The sequence below is a fragment of the Schistocerca americana genome, chromosome X (assembly GCF_021461395.2).
Source record: "Schistocerca americana isolate TAMUIC-IGC-003095 chromosome X, iqSchAmer2.1, whole genome shotgun sequence".
Classification (NCBI taxonomy): Eukaryota; Metazoa; Arthropoda; class Insecta; order Orthoptera; family Acrididae; genus Schistocerca; species Schistocerca americana.
The window spans coordinates 163,565,618-163,588,411 of record NC_060130.1 but is presented as its reverse complement, the minus strand read 5'-3'; the positions used below and the strand labels follow the sequence as shown (position 1 = coordinate 163,588,411).

Here is a 22,794-nt window from a genome sequence, read left to right as displayed (position 1 = left end):
TGAGAATGACATGCTGCATTATGTTATCTAGGAACTCTTCAGTCCAATCACACAATTGGTCTGATAGTCCATATGCTCTTACTTTGTTCATTAAACAACTGTGGGGAACTGTATCAAATGCCTTGCCTAAGTCAAGAAACACGACATGTACCTGGGAGCCCTTGTCTATGGCCCTCTGGGTCTCGTGGATGAATAGCGTGAGCTGGGTTTCACACGATCATCTTTTTTGAAACCAATGCTGATTCTTGCTGAGTAGATTTCTAGTCTCTAGAAAAGTCATTATATTCGAACATAATACGTGTTCCAAAATTCTACAACTGATCGACGTTAGAGATATAGGTCTATAGTTCTGCACATCTGTTCGACGTCCCTTCTTGAAAACGGGGATGATCTGTGCCCTTTTTCAATCTTTTGGAATTCTACGCTCTTCTAGAGACCTGTGGTACACCGCTGCAAGAAGGGGGGCAAATTCCTTCGCGTACTCTGTGTAAAATCAACTGGTATCCCATCAGGTCCAGTGGCCTTTCCTCTTTTGAGCGATTTTAATTTATTTTCGTATGTGTATGTACTTACCTTTGTACTGTTGGTTTCTTGATAAGTTTCTACCATTAAGTGTATCTGTATATTTCATTTCCAATTTTGTTCCAAATCCACAGGAGTTCCACATACTTGCTCCTCTCGATTTAAAGGAACAGTTACTGTGAAGAGAGAGCCTGAATTTGAGACAGGCGGTAAGTTGTATAGCTGAAATTATTTGATGATCTGCACTTATCAGTGCTAACAGGCAACATGCATGCTCATTGCTCACCCTGCCCCCAACCCCAATTTCCCAAAGCACCCTACACCATACCCACCTAGAACTCTCCACACAGCACACACCTTCCCCATCCCACCCCACATGCTTAACACCTAACTTCCTCCATACCACCCCCATACTACCTAGCTGTCCCTAACCTACCCCACACGTCCTTCCCATCCATGGCCCAGTCTTTCTGTCCCCGGCCCACACCGCCCAGCAGTCCTGTACAGTGCCCGCCTCACTCGCCCAGCCATCCCATCTGTGGCCCACGCCGACCAGTCGTCCTGTCCATGACCCACGCCACCCTGCGGTGCCGTTGTCGGCCTGCGTTGCCCTGCTGTCCCCTTACAGCCTCGCCATCCCACCCTGCCCTGCCCCCAATATCCCAGCTCAACCTCCCTGCACCTAATTAACCAGGCCACCCTCTATGCCTCGCCCTGACCTTACAATTGGTCCCTGCCCCCACTTTCCCATTCCACCCAAGCCTCTCGTGCCCCAGTTTCCCTTCCCATCCTTGCCTCATTTGGCCCCAATAACCTTTCCTGCCACCACTTGGCCTCCCACCCATGCTTCCCTTCATGTTACTCCCACCAATGCTGTCCTGTCATGCTACCTCTAGCCCTGCCCTGCCCCAAGAACCAGCCTGGGCCAACTCTTGCCCCACCCTCCCACACTGCCATGCCCATGCCCCCACTCTCCCACACTGCCCTGCCCATGCCACCGCTCTCCCAGCCCACCCCACTCTCACACTCTTCTTTTTCTCAGGATCCACAGATCAGGTCTCTCTACCTACTCCATTTTTCCTCATTCTTCATATCCCCTTTCATTCTGCACTTTTCCCTGTACTTGCCAATTCTGTTCTATCTCCTCCCACTCTTCAGGCATATCCTCCCACTCCCACATTCTCCCATCTCCCTTTTGGCTGAAACATGTTTCATCCTCTTATTCTTCTCTCTGGGCTTCTTTTGCTCGCTTCTGGTCCACTATTATTTCGTACTTCTCAAGTGTGTTCGTATTTATTTTCCTTGTACTCTTGGTTTCTTATTCAGTTTCTGTGAAGTTGATGTGTCTATTGCTTTACTAATTTTTTTACAAATTTGTAGGTTCTGTAGACATCCGCGCGTCTCCTTTTACAAGATCACTTAGTGTGACGAGAGAGACTGAAGCTGTGATAGACAGTAAGTTGTACACTTGAAATAATTTGATGAACTGTGATTATTATGCAAGTAGACAATGTGCTAGCCCATTGCATCTAGTGTTATTAAACCTGTTCGGAATTTCTGAAATTTCATTATTAAGATCGCATTAGTCAAGCGACATAAAATAAAATAACTTCCATCTCAGGAGAAATCCTTCGTTGTTTTTGGAACAACTCATGAAATTGGTACTAGCTATTTTTTAATTATGTGTCTGTGGAAATTATGATACTGAAATACTACATATGTATGTGGGAAAGCACTCCGCACATATAATCTTTATAGCGATTGCATGTCATTCTGAAATGAGCATGGTGAATTTATAAATAGAATCTTTACCAGTAAAATGTTATGATTGTCTTCATCTTCTAGCCTGCCCCTTCGCCCTTCCTGTTTTCTTCCTCATCTCTTCTCCTTTCGTGCCTCCTGTCCCATTGTCCTAATGTGCATTGTACCTTTCTTTTTGTACTCATTTCACCACACAACGAGATTGCTCAGCATGTCCTCTGCTAACTAACCTATTTCATTTTCATTTTCCTTCATGTCACTGTTTATGCTTTCACCCTTCTTTTGCATTTGATATATATTTTTTTAAGTAGATCTCTCTGTTATGTTTATTTGTTTAGAAAGAGTTCAACATTTGCAGTGTTTAAAATTTTGTTACATATCCACAGATACTGGAGATGTCCGCCAACCACCATCTAGGGCATCAGTTAGTGTTACAGCACGGACTGAAGATATAAAAGGTGGTAAGTTGTGTTCTTGAAATTAGTTGTTGACCTTTAATTTTGCTGTGTTTAAAGACACAATGTGTTTTTAAACCTAAAGCAAGAAATGCATTGGTTTTGACATGTAAAATAATCTTTTGTAATGTATGTATAGTCCCAGCTCATATCTTAAGAATGAGCATTCAATGGAAATCATGATATTCTCTTAACACGAAATGTTATTAAAAATTACTCATTTGGTATCACTAGAACAGCTTTGCTTAATTGATAATAATCAAAATTAGTTTCATAATGACTTTGTACTGTTTTAAAGACATTTCTAATTTGTGTTCAATTTGTGATACATTAATTATAGAATAAACTAAGAGTATTGACTGAAAAGTAATGCCTCCACCTTCATAACTCTCCAACAGTTGGCAGCATTGGTATGTTCTGTAACCTCTTCTCTACAACTCCAGTTGGCGGGAAGCCTTAACATTGAATGGTTGTGTTGTTACAGTGTAAAGTATAGACCCCTGCGCAAACTGTCGGTCAGTGCGATTTAAACAACGTGCAGTCATTGAATTCTTGACAGCAGAAGGTGTCACCCCAAACGAGATTCATCAGTTTATAATGATTGTATTGATGTGAGTAGTGTACGTCTTCGGGCGAGTAACTTTAAAGATGCTGAGGTGGGAACATGTGACCTGCATGACAAATAAAGAGTTGGACATCCTGTGACAGCAGCCACCGAGTTTCACAAGCAAAATCTTGACAGATTGATTCAGGATGATCGTTGTATCACTCAGAGAGAAATTGCAAGCGCAATTGGCATTTCACAAGAATGTGTGGGTCACATTATTGCTTTGCTTGGCTATCGGAAGATTCGTGTACGATTGGTACCCCAGATGCTGACTACTGAAATGAAAGTGCACAGACTTGAAATTTCCCAGGAACTCCTCTCATGTTATGAGAATGAAGGTGATGCCTTTCTCCATTCAATTGTGACAGGAGACAAAACGTCAGTCTATGGAATATCGACACGACATGTACCTGGGAAGCCATGTCTATGGCCCTCTGGGTCTCGTGGATGAATAGCGTGAGCTGGGTTTCACACGATCGTCTTTTTTGAAACCAATGCTGATTCTTGCTGAGTAGATTTCTAGTCTCTAGAAAAGTCATTATATTCGAACATAATACTTGTTCCAAAATTCTACAACTGATCGACGTTAGAGATATAGGTCTATAGTTCTGCACATCTGTTCGACGTCCCTTCTTGAAAACGGGGATGACCTGTGCCCTTTTTCAATCTTTTGGAATTCTACGCTCTTCTAGAGACCTGTGGTACACCGCTGCAAGAAGGGGGGCAAATTCCTTCGCGTACTCTGTGTAAAATCAACTGGTATCCCATCAGGTCCAGTGGCCTTTCCTCTTTTGAGCGATTTTAATTTATTTTCGTATGTGTATGTACTTACCTTTGTACTGTTGGTTTCTGGATAAGTTTCTACCATTAAGTGTATCTGTATATTTCATTTCCAATTTTGTTCCAAATCCACAGGAGTTCCAGATAACCGCTCCGCTCCATTTAAAGGAACAGTTACTGTGAAGAGAGAGCCTGAATTTGAGACAGGCGGTAAGTTGTATAGCTGAAATTATTTGATGATCTGCACTTATCAGTGCTAACAGGCAACATGCATGCTCATTGCTCACCCTGCCCCCAACCCCAATTTCCCAAAGCACCCTACACCATACCCACCTAGAACTCTCCACACAGCACACACCTTCCCCATCCCACCCCACATGCTTAACACCTAACTTCCTCCATACCACCCCCATACTACCTAGCTGTCCCTAACCTACCCCACACGTCCTTCCCATCCATGGCCCAGTCTTTCTGTCCCCGGCCCACACCGCCCAGCAGTCCTGTACAGTGCCCGCCTCACTCGCCCAGCCATCCCATCTGTGGCCCACGCCGACCAGTCGTCCTGTCCATGACCCACGCCACCCTGCGGTGCCGTTGTCGGCCTGCGTTGCCCTGCTGTCCCCTTACAGCCTCGCCATCCCACCCTGCCCTGCCCCCAATATCCCAGCTCAACCTCCCTGCACCTAATTAACCAGGCCACCCTCTATGCCTCGCCCTGACCTTACAATTGGTCCCTGCCCCCACTTTCCCATTCCACCCAAGCCTCTCGTGCCCCAGTTTCCCTTCCCATCCTTGCCTCATTTGGCCCCAATAACCTTTCCTGCCACCACTTGGCCTCCCACCCATGCTTCCCTTCATGTTACTCCCACCAATGCTGTCCTGTCATGCTACCTCTAGCCCTGCCCTGCCCCAAGAACCAGCCTGGGCCAACTCTTGCCCCACGCTCCCACACTGCCCTGCCCATGCCACCACTCTCCCACACTGCCCTGCCCATGCCACCGCTCTCCCAGCCCACCCCACTCTCACACTCTTCTTTTTCTCAGGATCCACGGATCAGGTCTCTCTACCTACTCCATTTTTCCTCATTCTTCATATCCCCTTTCATTCTGCACTTTTCCCTGTACTTGCCAATTCTGTTCTATCTCCTCCCACTCCCACATTCTCCCATCTCCCTTTTGGCTGAAACATGTTTCACCCTCTTATTCTTCTCTCTGGGCTTCTTTTGCTCGCTTCTGGTCCACTATTATTTCGTACTTCTCAAGTGTGTTCGTATTTATTTTCCTTGTACTCTTGGTTTCTTATTCAGTTTCTGTGAAGTTGATGTGTCTATTGCTTTACTAATTTTTTTACAAATTTGTAGGTTCTGTAGACATCCGCGAGTCTCCTTTTACAAGATCACTTAGTGTGACGAGAGAGACTGAAGCTATGATAGACAGTAAGTTGTACACTTGAAATAATTTGGTGAACTGTGATTATTATGCAAGTAGACAATGTGCTAGCCCATTGCATCTAGTGTTATTAAACCTGTTCGGAATTTCTGAAATTTCATTATTAAGATCGCATTAGTCAAGCGACATAAAATAAAATAACTTCCATCTCAGGAGAAATCCTTCGTTGTTTTTGGAACAACTCATGAAATTGGTACTAGCTATTTTTTAATTATGTGTCTGTGGAAATTATGATACTGAAATACTACATATGTATGTGGAAAAGCACTCCGCACATATAATCTTTATAGCGATTGCATGTCATTCTGAAATGAGCATGGTGAATTTATAAATAGAATCTTTACCAGTAAAATGTTATGATTGTCTTCATCTTCTAGCCTGCCCCTTCGCCCTTCCTGTTTTCTTCCTCATCTCTTCTCCTTTCGTGCCTCCTGTCCCTTTGTCCTAATGTGCATTGTACCTTTCTTTTTGTACTCATTTCACCACACAACGAGATTGCTCAGCATGTCCTCTGCTAACTAACCTATTTCATTTTCATTTTCCTTCATGTCACTGTTTATGCTTTCACCCTTCTTTTGCATTTGATATATATTTTTTTAAGTAGATTTCTCTGTTATGTTTATTTGTTTAGAAAGAGTTCAACATTTGCAGTGTTTAAAATTTTGTTACATATCCACAGATACTGGAGATGTCCGCCAACCACCATCTAGGGCATCAGTTAGTGTTACAGCACGGACTGAAGATATAAAAGGTGGTAAGTTGTGTTCTTGAAATTAGTTGTTGACCTTTAATTTTGCTGTGTTTAAAGACACAATGTGTTTTTAAACCTAAAGCAAGAAATGCATTGGTTTTGACATGTAAAATAATCTTTTGTAATGTATGTATAGTCCCAGCTCATATCTTAAGAATGAGCATTCAATGGAAATCATGATATTGTCTTAACACGAAATGTTATTAAAAATTACTCATTTGGTATCACTAGAACAGCTTTGCTTAATTGATAATAATCAAAATTAGTTTCATAATGACTTTGTACTGTTTTAAAGACATTTCTAATTTGTGTTCAATTTGTGATACATTAATTATAGAATAAACTAAGAGAGTTGACTGAAAAGTAATGCCTCCACCTTCATAACTCTCCAACAGTTGGCAGCATTGGTATGTTCTGTAACCTCTTCTCTACAACTCCAGTTGGTGGGAAGCCTTAGCATTGAATGGTTGTGTTGTTACAGTGTAAAGTATAGACCCCTGCGCAAACTGTCGGTCAGTGCGATTTAAACAACGTGCAGTCATTGAATTCTTGACAGCAGAAGGTGTCACCCCAAACGAGATTCATCAGTTTATAATGATTGTATTGATGTGAGTAGTGTACGTCTTCGGGCGAGTAACTTTAAAGATGCTGAGGTGGGAACATGTGACCTGCATGACAAATAAAGAGTTGGACATCCTGTGACAGCAGCCACCGAGTTTCACAAGCAAAATCTTGACAGATTGATTCAGGATGATCGTTGTATCACTCAGAGAGAAATTGCAAGCGCAATTGGCATTTCACAAGAATGTGTGGGTCACATTATTGCTTTGCTTGGCTATCGGAAGATTCGTGTACGATTGGTACCCCAGATGCTGACTACTGAAATGAAAGTGCACAGACTTGAAATTTCCCAGGAACTCCTCTCATGTTATGAGAATGAAGGTGATGCCTTTCTCCATTCAATTGTGACAGGAGACAAAACGTCAGTCTATGGAATATCGACACGACATGTACCTGGGAAGCCATGTCTATGGCCCTCTGGGTCTCGTGGATGAATAGCGTGAGCTGGGTTTCACACGATCGTCTTTTTTGAAACCAATGCTGATTCTTGCTGAGTAGATTTCTAGTCTCTAGAAAAGTCATTATATTCGAACATAATACTTGTTCCAAAATTCTACAACTGATCGACGTTAGAGATATAGGTCTATAGTTCTGCACATCTGTTCGACGTCCCTTCTTGAAAACGGGGATGACCTGTGCCCTTTTTCAATCTTTTGGAATTCTACGCTCTTCTAGAGACCTGTGGTACACCGCTGCAAGAAGGGGGGCAAATTCCTTCGGGTACTCTGTGTAAAATCAACTGGTATCCCATCAGGTCCAGTGGCCTTTCCTCTTTTGAGCGATTTTAATTTATTTTCGTATGTGTATGAACTTACCTTTGTACTGTTGGTTTCTGGATAAGTTTCTACCATTAAGTGTATCTGTATATTTCATTTCCAATTTTGTTCCAAATCCACAGGAGTTCCAGATAACCGCTCCGCTCCATTTAAAGGAACAGTTACTGTGAAGAGAGAGCCTGAATTTGAGACAGGCGGTAAGTTGTATAGCTGAAATTATTTGATGATCTGCACTTATCAGTGCTAACAGGCAACATGCATGCTCATTGCTCACCCTGCCCCCAACCCCAATTTCCCAAAGCACCCTACACCATACCCACCTAGAACTCTCCACACAGCACACACCTTCCCCATCCCACCCCACATGCTTAACTCCTAAATTCCTCCATACCACCCCCATACTACCTAGCTGTCCCTAACCTACCCCACACGTCCTTCCCATCCATGGCCCAGTCTTTCTGTCCCCGGCCCACACCGCCCAGCAGTCCTGTACAGTGCCCGCCTCACTCGCCCAGCCATCCCATCTGTGGCCCACGCCGACCAGTCGTCCTGTCCATGACCCACGCCACCCTGCGGTGCCGTTGTCGGCCTGCGTTGCCCTGCTGTCCCCTTACAGCCTCGCCATCCCACCCTGCCCTGCCCCCAATATCCCAGCTCAACCTCCCTGCACCTAATTAACCAGGCCACCCTCTATGCCTCGCCCTGACCTTACAATTGGTCCCTGCCCCCACTTTCCCATTCCACCCAAGCCTCTCGTGCCCCAGATTCCCTTCCCATCCTTGCCTCATTTGGCCCCAATAACCTTTCCTGCCACCACTTGGCCTCCCACCCATGCTTCCCTTCATGTTACTCCCACCAATGCTGTCCTGTCATGCTACCTCTAGCCCTGCCCTGCCCCAAGAATCAGCCTGGGCCAACTCTTGCCCCACCCTCCCACACTGCCCTGCCCATGCCACCACTCTCCCACACTGCCCTGCCCATGCCACCGCTCTCCCAGCCCACCCCACTCTCACACTCTTCTTTTTCTCAGGATCCACAGATCAGGTCTCTCTACCTACTCCATTTTTCCTCATTCTTCATATCCCCTTTCATTCTGCACTTTTCCCTGTACTTGCCAATTCTGTTCTATCTCCTCCCACTCTTCAGGCATATCCTCCCACTCCCACATTCTCCCATCTCCCTTTTGGCTGAAACATGTTTCACCCTCTTATTCTTCTCTCTGGGCTTCTTTTGCTCACTTCTGGTCCACTATTATTTCGTACTTCTCAAGTGTGTTCGTATTTATTTTCCTTGTACTCTTGGTTTCTTATTCAGTTTCTGTGAAGTTGATGTGTCTATTGCTTTACTAATTTTTTTACAAATTTGTAGGTTCTGTAGACATCCGCGCGTCTCCTTTTACAAGATCACTTAGTGTGACGAGAGAGACTGAAGCTATGATAGACAGTAAGTTGTACATTTGAAATTATTTGGTGAACTGTGATTATTATGCAAGTAGACAATGTGCTAGCCCATTGCATCTAGTGTTATTAAACCTGTTCGGAATTTCTGAAATTTCATTATTAAGATCGCATTAGTCAAGCGACATAAAATAAAATAACTTCCATCTCAGGAGAAATCCTTCGTTGTTTTTGGAACAACTCATGAAATTGGTACTTGCTATTTTTTAATTATGTGTCTGTGGAAATTATGATACTGAAATACTACATATGTATGTGGGAAAGCACTCCGCACATATAATCTTTATAGCAATTGCATGTCATTCTGAAATGAGCATGGTGAATTTATAAATAGAATCTTTACCAGTAAAATGTTACGATTGTCTTCATCTTCTTGCCTGCCCCTTCGCCCTTCCTGTTTTCTTCCTCATCTCTTCTCCTTTCGTGCCTCCTGTCCCTTTGTCCTAATGTGCATTGTACCTTTCTTTTTGTACTCATTTCACCACACAACGAGATTGCTCAGCATGTCCTCTGCTAACTAACCTATTTCATTTTCATTTTCCTTCATGTCACTGTTTATGCTTTCACCCTTCTTTTGCATTTGATATATATTTTTTTAAGTAGATTTCTCTGTTATGTTTATTTGTTTAGAAAGAGTTCAACATTTGCAGTGTTTAAAATTTTGTTACATATCCACAGATACTGGAGATGTCCGCCAACCACCATCTAGGGCATCAGTTAGTGTTACAGCACGGACTGAAGATATAAAAGGTGGTAAGTTGTGTTCTTGAAATTAGTTGTTGACCTTTAATTTTGCTGTGTTTAAAGACACAATGTGTTTTTAAACCTAAAGCAAGAAATGCATTGGTTTTGACATGTAAAATAATCTTTTGTAATGTATGTATAGTCCCAGCTCATATCTTAAGAATGAGCATTCAATGGAAATTACTCATTTGGTATCACTAGAACAGCTTTGCTTAATTGATAATAATCAAAATTAGTTTCATAATGATTTTGTACTGTTTTAAAGACATTTCGAATTTGTGTTCAATTTGTGATACATTAATTATAGAATAAACTAAGCGAGTTGACTGAAAAGTAATGCCTCCACCTTCATAACTCTCCAACAGTTGGCAGCATTGGTATGTTCTGTAACCTCTTCTCTACAACTCCAGTTGGCGGGAAGCCTTAGCATTGAATGGTTGTGTTGTTACAGTGTAAAGTATAGACCCCTGCGCAAACTGTCGGTCAGTGCGATTTAAACAACGTGCAGTCATTGAATTCTTGACAGCAGAAGGTGTCACCCCAAACGAGATTCATCAGTTTATAATGATTGTATTGATGTGAGTAGTGTACGTCTTCGGGCGAGTAACTTTAAAGATGCTGAGGTGGGAACATGTGACCTGCATGACAAATAAAGAGTTGGACATCCTGTGACAGCAGCCACCGAGTTTCACAAGCAAAATCTTGACAGATTGATTCAGGATGATCGTTGTATCACTCAGAGAGAAATTGCAAGCGCAATTGGCATTTCACAAGAATGTGTGGGTCACATTATTGCTTTGCTTGGCTATCGGAAGATTCGTGTACGATTGGTACCCCAGATGCTGACTACTGAAATGAAAGTGCACAGACTTGAAATTTCCCAGGAACTCCTCTCATGTTATGAGAATGAAGGTGATGCCTTTCTCCATTCAATTGCGACAGGAGACAAAACGTCAGTCTATGGAATATCGACACGACATGTACCTGGGAAGCCATGTCTATGGCCCTCTGGGTCTCGTGGATGAATAGCGTGAGCTGGGTTTCACACGATCATCTTTTTTGAAACCAATGCTGATTCTTGCTGAGTAGATTTCTAGTCTCTAGAAAAGTCATTATATTCGAACATAATACTTGTTCCAAAATTCTACAACTGATCGACGTTAGAGATATAGGTCTATAGTTCTGCACATCTGTTCGACGTCCCTTCTTGAAAACGGGGATGACCTGTGCCCTTTTTCAATCTTTTGGAATTCTACGCTCTTCTAGAGACCTGTGGTACACCGCTGCAAGAAGGGGGGCAAATTCCTTCGCGTACTCTGTGTAAAATCAACTGGTATCCCATCAGGTCCAGTGGCCTTTCCTCTTTTGAGCGATTTTAATTTATTTTCGTATGTGTATGTACTTCCCTTTGTACTGTTGGTTTCTGGATAATTTTCTACCATTAAGTGTATCTGTATATTTCATTTCCAATTTTGTTCCAAATCCACAGGAGTTCCAGATAACCGCTCCGCTCCATTTAAAGGAACAGTTACTGTGAAGAGAGAGCCTGAATTTGAGACAGGCAGTAAGTTGTATAGCTGAAATTATTTGATGATCTGCACTTATCAGTGCTAACAGGCAACATGCATGCTCATTGCTCACCCTGCCCCCAACCCCAATTTCCCAAAGCACCCTACACCATACCCACCTAGAACTCTCCACACAGCACACACCTTCCCCATCCCACCCCACATGCTTAACACCTAACTTCCTCCATACCACCCCCATACTACCTAGCTGTCCCTAACCTACCCCACACGTCCTTCCCATCCATGGTCCAGTCTTTCTGTCCCTGGCCCACACCGCCCAGCAGTCCTGTACAGTGCCCGCCTCACTCGCACAGCCATCCCATCTGTGGCCCACGCCGACCAGTCGTCCTGTCCATGACCCACGCCACCCTGCGGTGCCGTTGTCGGCCTGCGTTGCCCTGCTGTCCCCTTACAGCCTCGCCATCCCACCCTGCCCTGCCCCCAATATCCCAGCTCAACCTCCCTGCACCTAATTAACCAGGCCACCCTCTATGCCTCGCCCTGACCTTACAATTGGTCCCTGCCCCCACTTTCCCATTCCACCCAAGCCTCTCGTGCCCCAGTTTCCCTTCCCATCCTTGCCTCATTTGGCCCCAATAACCTTTCCTGCCACCACTTGGCCTCCCACCCATGCTTCCCTTCATGTTACTCCCACCAATACTGTCCTGTCATGCTACCTCTAGCCCTGCCCTGCCCCAAGAACCAGCCTGGGCCAACTCTTGCCCCACGCTCCCTCACTGCCCTGCCCATGCCACCACTCTCCCACACTGCCCTGCCCATGCCACCGCTCTCCCAGCCCACCCCACACTCACACTCTTCTTTTTCTCAGGATCCACGGATCAGGTCTCTCTACCTACTCCATTTTTCCTCATTCTTCATATCCCCTTTCATTCTGCACTTTTCCCTGTACTTGCCAATTCTGTTCTATCTCCTCCCACTCTTCAGGCATATCCTCCCACTCCCACATTCTCCCATCTCCCTTTTGGCTGAAACATGTTTCACCCTCTTATTCTTCTCTCTGGGCTTCTTTTGCTCGCTTCTGGTCCACTATTATTTCGTACTTCTCAAGTGTGTTCGTATTTATTTTCCTTGTACTCTTGGTTTCTTATTCAGTTTCTGTGAAGTTGATGTGTCTATTGCTTTACTAATTTTTTTACAAATTTGTAGGTTCTGTAGACATCCGCGCGTCTCCTTTTACAAGATCACTTAGTGTGACGAGAGAGACTGAAGCTATGATAGACAGTAAGTTGTACACTTGAAATAATTTGGTGAACTGTGATTATTATGCAAGTAGACAATGTGCTAGCCCATTGCATCTAGTGTTATTAAACCTGTTCGGAATTTCTGAAATTTCATTATTAAGATCGCATAGTCAAGCGACATAAAATAAAATAACTTCCATCTCAGGAGAAATCCTTCGTTGTTTTTGGAACAACTCATGAAATTGGTACTAGCTATTTTTTAATTATGTGTCTGTGGAAATTATGATACTGAAATACTACATATGTATGTGGGAAAGCACTCCGCACATATAATCTTTATAGCAATTGCATGTCATTCTGAAATGAGCATGGTGAATTTATAAATAGAATCTTTACCAGTAAAATGTTATGATTGTCTTCATCTTCTTGCCTGCCCCTTCGCCCTTCCTGTTTTCTTCCTCATCTCTTCTCCTTTCGTGCCTCCTGTCCCTTTGTCCTAATGTGCATTGTACCTTTCTTTTTGTACTCATTTCACCACACAACGAGATTGCTCAGCATGTCCTCTGCTAACTAACCTATTTCATTTTCATTTTCCTTCATGTCACTGTTTATGCTTTTACCCTTCTTTTGCATTTGATATATATTTTTTTAAGTAGATCTCTCTGTTATGTTTATTTGTTTAGAAAGAGTTCAACATTTGCAGTGTTTAAAATTTTGTTACATATCCACAGATACTGGAGATGTCCGCCAACCACCATCTAGGGCATCAGTTAGTGTTACAGCACGGACTGAAGATATAAAAGGTGGTAAGTTGTGTTCTTGAAATTAGTTGTTGACCTTTAATTTTGCTGTGTTTAAAGACACAATGTGTTTTTAAACCTAAAGCAAGAAATGCATTGGTTTTGACATGTAAAATAATCTTTTGTAATGTATGTATAGTCCCAGCTCATATCTTAAGAATGAGCATTCAATGGAAATCATGATATTCTCTTAACACGAAATGTTATTAAAAATTACTCATTTGGTATCACTAGAACAGCTTTGCTTAATTGATAATAATCAAAATTAGTTTCATAATGATTTTGTACTGTTTTAAAGACATTTCTAATTTGTGTTCAATTTGTGATACATTAATTATAGAATAAACTAAGAGAGTTGACTGAAAAGTAATGCCTCCACCTTCATAACTCTCCAACAGTTGGCAGCATTGGTATGTTCTGTAACCTCTTCTCTACAACTCCAGTTGGCGGGAAGCCTTAGCATTGAATGGTTGTGTTGTTACAGTGTAAAGTATAGACCCCTGCGCAAACTGTCGGTCAGTGCGATTTAAACAACGTGCAGTCATTGAATTCTTGACAGCAGAAGGTGTCACCCCAAACGAGATTCATCAGTTTATAATGATTGTATTGATGTGAGTAGTGTACGTCTTCGGGCGAGTAACTTTAAAGATGCTGAGGTGGGAACATGTGACCTGCATGACAAATAAAGAGTTGGACATCCTGTGACAGCAGCCACCGAGTTTCACAAGCAAAATCTTGACAGATTGATTCAGGATGATCGTTGTATCACTCAGAGAGAAATTGCAAGTGCAATTGGCATTTCACAAGAATGTGTGGGTCACATTATTGCTTTGCTTGGCTATCGGAAGATTCGTGTACGATTGGTACCCCAGATGCTGACTACTGAAATGAAAGTGCACAGACTTGAAATTTCCCAGGAACTCCTCTCATGTTATGAGAATGAAGGTGATGCCTTTCTCCATTCAATTGTGACAGGAGACAAAACGCCAGTCTATGGAATATCGATACGACATGTACCTGGGAAGCCATGTCTATGGCCCTCTGGGTCTCGTGGATGAATAGCGTGAGCTGGGTTTCACACGATCATCTTTTTTGAAACCAATGCTGATTCTTGCTGAGTAGATTTCTAGTCTCTAGAAAAGTCATTATATTCGAACATAATACTTGTTCCAAAATTCTACAACTGATCGACGTTAGAGATATAGGTCTATAGTTCTGCACATCTGTTCGACGTCCCTTCTTGAAAACGGGGATGACCTGTGCCCTTTCTCAAGCTTTTGGAATTCTACGCTCTTCTAGAGACCTGTGGTACACCGCTGCAAGAAGGGGGCCAAATTCCTTCGCGTACTCTGTGTAAAATCAACTGGTATCCCATCAGGTCCAGTGGCCTTTCCTCTTTTGAGCGATTTTAATTTATTTTCGTATGTGTATGTACTTACCTTTGTACTGTTGGTTTCTGGATAAGTTTCTACCATTAAGTGTATCTGTATATTTCATTTCCAATTTTGTTCCAAATCCACAGGAGTTCCAGATAACCGCTCCGCTCCATTTAAAGGAACAGTTACTGTTAAGAGAGAGCCTGAATTTGAGACAGGCGGTAAGTTGTATAGCTGAAATTATTTGATGATCTGCACTTATCAGTGCTAACAGGCAACATGCATGCTCATTGCTCACCCTGCCCCCAACCCCAATTTCCCAAAGCACCCTACACCATACCCACCTAGAACTCTCCACACAGCACACACCTTCCCCATCCCACCCCACATGCTTAACACCTAACTTCCTCCATACCACCCCCATACTACCTAGCTGTCCCTAACCTACCCCACACGTCCTTCCCATCCATGGCCCAGTCTTTCTGTCCCCGGCCCACACCGCCCAGCAGTCCTGTACAGTGCCCGCCTCACTCGCCCAGCCATCCCATCTGTGGCCCACGCCGACCAGTCGTCCTGTCCATGACCCACGCCACCCTGCGGTGCCGTTATCGGCCTGCGTTGCCCTGCTGTCCCCTTACAGCCTCGCCATCCCACCCTGCCCTGCCCCCAATATCCCAGCTCAACCTCCCTGCACCTAATTAACCAGGCCACCCTCTATGCCTCGCCCTGACCTTACAATTGGTCCCTGCCCCCACTTTCCCATTCCACCCAAGCCTCTCGTGCCCCAGTTTCCCTTCCCACCCTTGCGTCATTTGGCCCCAATAACCTTTCCTGCCACCACTTGGCCTCCCACCCATGCTTCCCTTCATGTTACTCCCACCAATGCTGTCCTGTCATGCTACCTCTAGCCCTGCCCTGCCCCAAGAACCAGCCTGGGCCAACTCTTGCCCCACCCTCCCACACTGCCCTGCCCATGCCACCACTCTCCCACACTGCCCTGCCCATGCCACCGCTCTCCCAGCCCACCCCACTCTCACACTCTTCTTTTTCTCAGGATCCACAGATCAGGTCTCTCTACCTACTCCATTTTTCCTCATTCTTCATATCCCCTTTCATTCTGCACTTTTCCCTGTACTTGCCAATTCTGTTCTATCTCCTCCCACTCTTCAGGCATATCCTCCCACTCCCACATTCTCCCATCTCCCTTTTGGCTGAAACATGTTTCACCCTCTTATTCTTCTCTCTGGGCTTCTTTTGCTCGCTTCTGGTCCACTATTATTTCGTACTTCTCAAGTGTGTTCGTATTTATTTTCCTTGTACTCTTGGTTTCTTATTCAGTTTCTGTGAAGTTGATGTGTCTATTGCTTTACTAATTTTTTTACAAATTTGTAGGTTCTGTAGACATCCGCGAGTCTCCTTTTACAAGATCACTTAGTGTGACGAGAGAGACTGAAGCTATGATAGACAGTAAGTTGTACACTTGAAATAATTTGGTGAACTGTGATTATTATGCAAGTAGACAATGTGCTAGCCCATTGCATCTAGTGTTATTAAACCTGTTCGGAATTTCTGAAATTTCGTTATTAAGATCGCATTAGTCAAGCGACATAAAATAAAATAACTTCCATCTCAGGAGAAATCCTTCGTTGTTTTTGGAACAACTCATGAAATTGGTACTAGCTATTTTTTAATTATGTGTCTGTGGAAATTATGATACTGAAATACTACATATGTATGTGGGAAAGCACTCCGCACATATAATCTTTATAGCAATTGCATGTCATTCTGAAATGAGCATGGTGAATTTATAAATAGAATCTTTACCAGTAAAATGTTATGATTGTCTTCATCTTCTTGCCTGCCCCTTCGCCCTTCCTGTTTTCTTCCTCATCTCTTCTCCTTTCGTCCCTCCTGTCCCTTTGTCCTAATGTGCATTCTACCTTCTGTGATAACCACTCAAGCCATTCTCTTCTTGGTCATGAAACTGTCGAAAAGGTGGTGTAGCAACTGCAGTAGGCGGTGCTTCTGTCGGGTGTGCAGCCTTGGCCAGTAGTTGCTGCACCGTGTTGAGTAGTGCAGGAATGGCATCTAACGCTTGCGGCTGTGGCGCTTCAGCAGGGGGTGGGACAGGATTAGTGGGCATATTGGAGGAGACAAATGTAAAAAATTAATAGGCAAGCAATCTAAATAATTTCAAAATCAAAGAAATTTTCTACAGCACCCACCTGAAAACACTGATCAGCAAAAACGACAAGTAGCTGTTAGAGCAATATGTGCTCCTCCAAAGTAAAGACGAGAGAATGAAAGTGCCAGCACAAAAAACATACATATTTCTGTGGCTGTTGGCACGTAGCTCGCTTGAAGACTTGTTGCAAGTTGTTGGGTCTTGCCCACTCATCTCGTATAGAGGGTGCCTAAGGAATGCTGTGTTCTCGGAATGCTATACAATAATCCAGGCAAATAACATTAGAAGTTTTATTTCTATGAAGCAAATTGACAATACTTAACTTGTATTGACAATGGTGTCGCAAACGATGGGCGACCTACAACATAAGTCCAAGTTATTGCTATACAAAAGTTTCCTGCAAGTTGACACACAACACTGATAACTGATCTGGGAGTGCCGGTCTACAACTCTATACTGTCCACTAATGCCCATATAGAGAGCCGATCTGAGCGACCGAGGCTGGCAGGAGGGGCGCTTACGTCCACTTCGGCTCAAGGGTGCTCCTGTTGTGGTGCAGTCCTAATCTGCACACCATTGGCTGACGTCGTTTTAGCGCCTTCTCTGGTCTTCCGTTCTTTGTCGTCGTTCCAGTGCTTATGGTTACGCCAGAACAAACTACATAGTAGAGCTGCTTGTCCCCAGGAAATAAAACAGCTGCTGTACTCCTTTGTATTCAGCTGTGCTGTGCTACAGACACAGCAGGGCCATGTTGGCTACTGTTAAGTCCGTTAGTCATACATACTGTTATTCCTGCAACCACCAAGAAAGTTGCTGACCATCATAAAGAATCTCTCCATAGAATGCCCGCCGAAATGGTTGAACCTGCTGCATGTGTAACTATGTAAGTGGCTCACACAAGCCATGCCACAGTGTTACAAGCAATGGTTTGTTGGGTTTATTTCCTTAACACTGAAACGGTTGATGAAATTTGGTGATGGTCACAAGCTTGTGTGTGTGAGTCAATACTGAAATTATGAAAACAGTGTATGTTTTTACAATAAGTGCAATTTGAAGTTCCCATCTCTTTGACTCGGACCCCCAACCCCATTTCCCTTGCTCAAGACATCTCACCTGATTACCCAGCCCCCCCCTCCCCCCAAATTGCTCCTTCCATTCTCTCAGTCCTCCCCCCACCCCCACCCTGCAAGAAAATGGCTGATCCATTCTACCCTACACCAGGTTCCCTGGAATTGGCTGACACTTACCTGGCTTATCCCCCCCCCCCCCTCCCCCAACACACACACCTCTAAGTTTTTCCCCACTCACTCCTATCTCCACAATCTCTCCCCCCCCCCCCCCCCCCAAAAAAAAAATCAATCTCTCTCTCTCTCTCTGTGTGTGTGGGTGTGTGTGTGTGTGTGTGTATGTGTGTGTGAGTGAGTGAGTGAGTGAGTGAGTGAGAGAGAGAGAGAGAGAGAGAGAGAGAGTGCGTGCGCGCGCACGCTAGGCATGTATCCTTCCAGCCCTACTTATTCCCATCCCTTACCATTGCTGGTATGTTTTCCTCCCTTGTGCTGTCCATATTGGGACTCTTTTCCAGCCCCTTCCTTCACTATATCATTAGAGCCTTCTCCATTCCTTTTCCATGTGTAGTATGGTTTTGTTCCAACCTTCTACTGTTGGTTTATTATGTTCTTTTCAATATGTAAGTGTATGTTTGTATTGTCTTTAGATAGATTGCTTTCAATAGTTTTTTGCAGAGTTTCTAAGTGTGTTACAAATCCACAGGTGCTGCAGATGTCCAGCCATCTTTGCGTGAAAAAAGTGTGTCAAAAGAGATTGAAAATCTGACACAAAGTAAGTTGTGTACCTGAAGTTATCTGATGGTCTGTAACTATGGCTTTGCAAGCCGACTGGGTAGTTGCTAATTACATCTATTGTTTGTTGACCTAGTCATAATTCTGCAGTCATTCCCCCCCCCCCTCCCTCCCCCCTCCCCCCTCCCCCCAGGCGTGTATCTGCCCAGCCCTACTTATTCCCATCCCTCACTATTGCTGGTATGCATTCCTCCCTCATGCAGTCTATATTGGGACTCTTTTTCAGCCCCTTCCTTCACTATATTACTAGATTCTTCTCCATTCCTTTTCCCATGTAGTATGTGTGTGTGTTCCAACTTTCTACTGTTGGTTTATTGTATTGTTTTTAATATGTAAGTGTATGTTTGTATTGTATTTAGATAGACTGCTTTCAACAGTTTTTTGCAGAGTTTCTAAGTTCGCTACAAATCCACAGGTGCTGCAGATGACAACCCATCATCACGTGAAAAAAGTGTGCCGAAAGAGATTGAAAATCTGACACAAAGTAAGTTGTGTACCTGATATTATTTAATGGTCTGTAACTATCACTTTGCAAGTGGACTGGGTAGTTGCTACTTGCGTCTATTGTTTGTCAACCCAGTCATGATTTCTGCAATTTCATTATTAAGATTGTAGTAGTCAAGCCATCGCATTTCTCTTAGCAGACTGAATAAAATCTCGTTTTTCGTCATATACTCTTTCAATCTCTCGGATACATTTTTAGTTGGTAGGCATATATATTTTTTCTGTCATTGGTCTTGGTTTTGTGTCAATCTTGGCAGTGGCAACGAATTTACTATGTGCTTCATGGTAGTTTATCTGGATTCATGTTTTCTTGTTCATTGTGAGGCCTACTCCTGCATTATATGTATCTGGTTTTGTTTTGAGATCCCAGTACTCACATAACCAGAAACCTGTCCTTCCTGCTGCTGCACTTCACCAATTTCTACTATATAAACCTTCGTCCTCAAGGGCCCAGCATTCATTTGCTGGATACAGGCTTGGCCACCCTGGGGAATGGTAAGTACCGCCAGTCCTCTTTTCACCGTAAGCTCTGGGCATGCTTCAGTGACCACCATGTGGTGTGATGGTGGAACATTGTGTGTGACAGGGAATGGGGATCTTAGCTTGACCGTCCAGATTGTGAGGATGGCCAAAACCTCTATAAAAAACCTCCAATCTCAAGACGTGCTGCATGCTGATGAGATGCATGGCTGTTGATGTGAAACAGTCATTAGTGGGCAACCTCTGGGGAACCTGGAGTTACATAAGGCCTACCTAGACACGCAGGGCTCTATCCAGATAGACTTTTCTTTCCCTAGCTGCTTGATAGAACCTTCAAAATTCTGTCCTCCTCCCAGTGGAAAGGGTGGGCCGCTGGTAGGTACTAACATCCAATAAAATGAGGGGGCTCGTGTAACCAGTCCTCCTGGCTCAGGAGTTCCTTCCAAAAATTTTGTCTGTAGTAACAGAATGGATGCTGGTAATCAGAATGTCTTTAATACTGGAAAGGAAAGAGGATAGCTTCAATAAAGTTTTGCCTTTCTATATTCATAAAGGCTTAGAAGGCATTACTAGCACTTTAAAATTAGTCAAGCAATTGTGTTATTGGTCACTGCTGGTAGAAACTTCTAGTTCCCAACAAGTTAAGATCCTGGAGAAAGCTCAATGCCTTCGGGAACATGCTATTTAAACTGAGATACACACCACCTTGAATTACAGCAAACATGTCAGGACATGCAGTGATCTGGGGGATGTTCCCAAGGAGGAATTGAACGATGAGTGGGCTCCAGAAGGTATAATTGACATACGTGCAAAACTTTGTGAAGAGGGTAGATGGGGATCTTCTGAAATCCATCTCCTTTATCGTGACATTCAATAGCACGAAACTTCTTGAGCACATTAAGGCAGGTTTTGTTTACCTAAGCATGAGGCCTTATGTCCCAAACCCAATGCGCTCTTTTAAATACCAGTGGTGTGGTGATACTACTCTTGAGTGTCATGGAGATATCAATTGTGACAAATTTGGTAAGGTTGCCCATGAAGGAGTCACTTGTTCACCTCCTTTGAAGTCTGTGAATTGCACTGGGATTCAGCCTGGCTGGAGTTGTGACTGCAGCATGTATCTTGAAGAACAAAAGATACAAAAGGTTAAGACTATGAAGTACATCTACTATGGTGAGGCCAAAGAGATGTACAAGGCCATGTTGCCCCAAACAGTCACTACCTTGTTTGCTTAAGTTCCTAAACAGCCAGTGCAGAAAGCCAATACTGTTACATGAATTGATGTTACTACTGGCAGTACTAGTACCTGCATTTGTCAATTCACTAGTGCTGCTGCAGTTATATTGAAGTCTGTCCCTCCCCCAAGAACATCAGAAAAGGCTATGGTTGCCGACATTGCATGGGTCCTTGCTCCTCCAAAGATTGTCTGGCCCATCGTCCAGCACTGCCACTACCATTACCACAGTTCTGGCTCCGAATCCTCCTCAGACAAAGAAGTCAAAGTAGAAGGTGAAGAAGCACCCACTGACGGAGATGGGAAATACATAGTCCAATGATGTGACATCATCCTCTCTGATGTCTCTCTCGACTCTTCTTCAGAGGTGATGGACCTTCATGGCAGTCTAGGGCGATCATCTTGCCTCAAGGCTGAGCATCCAACTGTTGCGGGCTCCCCTCCTTGACAAAAATTCTTGGGTGATTGTGCTACACCCATGATAGATGCACCCATCCTACAGCAGAACACTATTGGGTTCAGGACAGATCTGGAGGAACTGAAACTCCTGGTACAGGAATGCCCTGTGTGCTTGTGTATGCAGGAAATGCATTTTAAAACTTCTGATGGCCCTGTACTACAGGCGTATACCCTCTTACCACAAGGACAACCTGACTGGGGGAAGGCAGAAGGGAGGGGTCACTGTGTTTGTCAATAATGTGCGTCAGACCTCTAATCTCCCACTGGCTACTGACCTACAAGTAGTTGCAGCTGAAATCCACGTGTATCAGAGGATGACTGTTTGCTCACTTTATGCCCACAAGATACAGTAGACTCTGAGGCTCTCATAGATTGTATGGAATAACTCTCCCGACCATTTCTTCTACTGGAAGATTTCAATGCCCATCATTTCTTGTGGGGCTCAACCTCTATTTGCCTTCAGGGTTATGTTTTGAAGAGCCTCATGATGTCTCACGAGCTGTGTGTCCTCAACTCAGGCACTCCCACTCATTTCTGTGCTGCTACTGGGTCTTTTTCGGCTATTGATTTCTCTCTAAATTCTCCAGCCCTAGTGGACTCTGTTCAGTGGGAAGTCATTGACAACCTTCATTTCAGTGAACACTTCCCACTCTGCATTCATCTAGTGGCTGGAACATTACCTGCACAGGAGCCACCAAAATGGATCGTCAGCAGGACTATCTGGCTATTGCTCCAAAAGCTAGCTACGTTTGAACACTGCAACAGTGTCCAGAAACAGGTGGACCACATCACAGTGTGATGTATCATGATACTGACTTATCCATCCCATAGTCCTCAGGTCATCTTAGGAGGCAACCTGTTCCTTGATGGACTAGTGAGCACTGCTCAGCAATCTGGAACAGGCTTGCGGCTCTTCGACAGTTTAAGTACACCCCAACAGCAGACAACCTCACAGCCTTTCACGTTGTGAGAGCCAGGGCTCGATGCATCATTAAGGAGAGCAACAACAGACAACTTCACAGCCTTTTGGGTTGCGAGAGCCGAGGCTCCATGTGTCATTAAGGAGACCAAGAAAAGGCCATGGCAAGCATTCCTGGAGTCCATCAACCAACCCCCTTCTTCACTGATAGCAGTAGTGCTGAAATAGGTGCGTCTCCAATCAACGCCCGGAGACATCGCTCAGATGATGGCAGAGCATTTTGCAG

The 22,794-nt window shown here is 44.0% G+C and overlaps 1 protein-coding gene across 1 annotated transcript in view; it reads left to right on the top strand.

The window, feature by feature from the left end:
- Positions 1-12,694: 12,694 nt before the first annotated feature.
- LOC124555885 (delta(14)-sterol reductase LBR-like) overlaps positions 12,695-22,794 on the top strand; it is a 241,770-nt gene continuing 231,670 nt past the window's right edge. Inside the window, exons 1-3 of the mRNA XM_047129946.1 lie at positions 12,695-12,732; positions 18,824-18,892; positions 19,328-19,396. Coding sequence (XP_046985902.1) covers positions 12,723-12,732; positions 18,824-18,892; positions 19,328-19,396 — 148 coding nt within the window. The 5' untranslated portion in view covers positions 12,695-12,722. The remainder of the gene's footprint in view (positions 12,733-18,823; positions 18,893-19,327; positions 19,397-22,794) is intronic.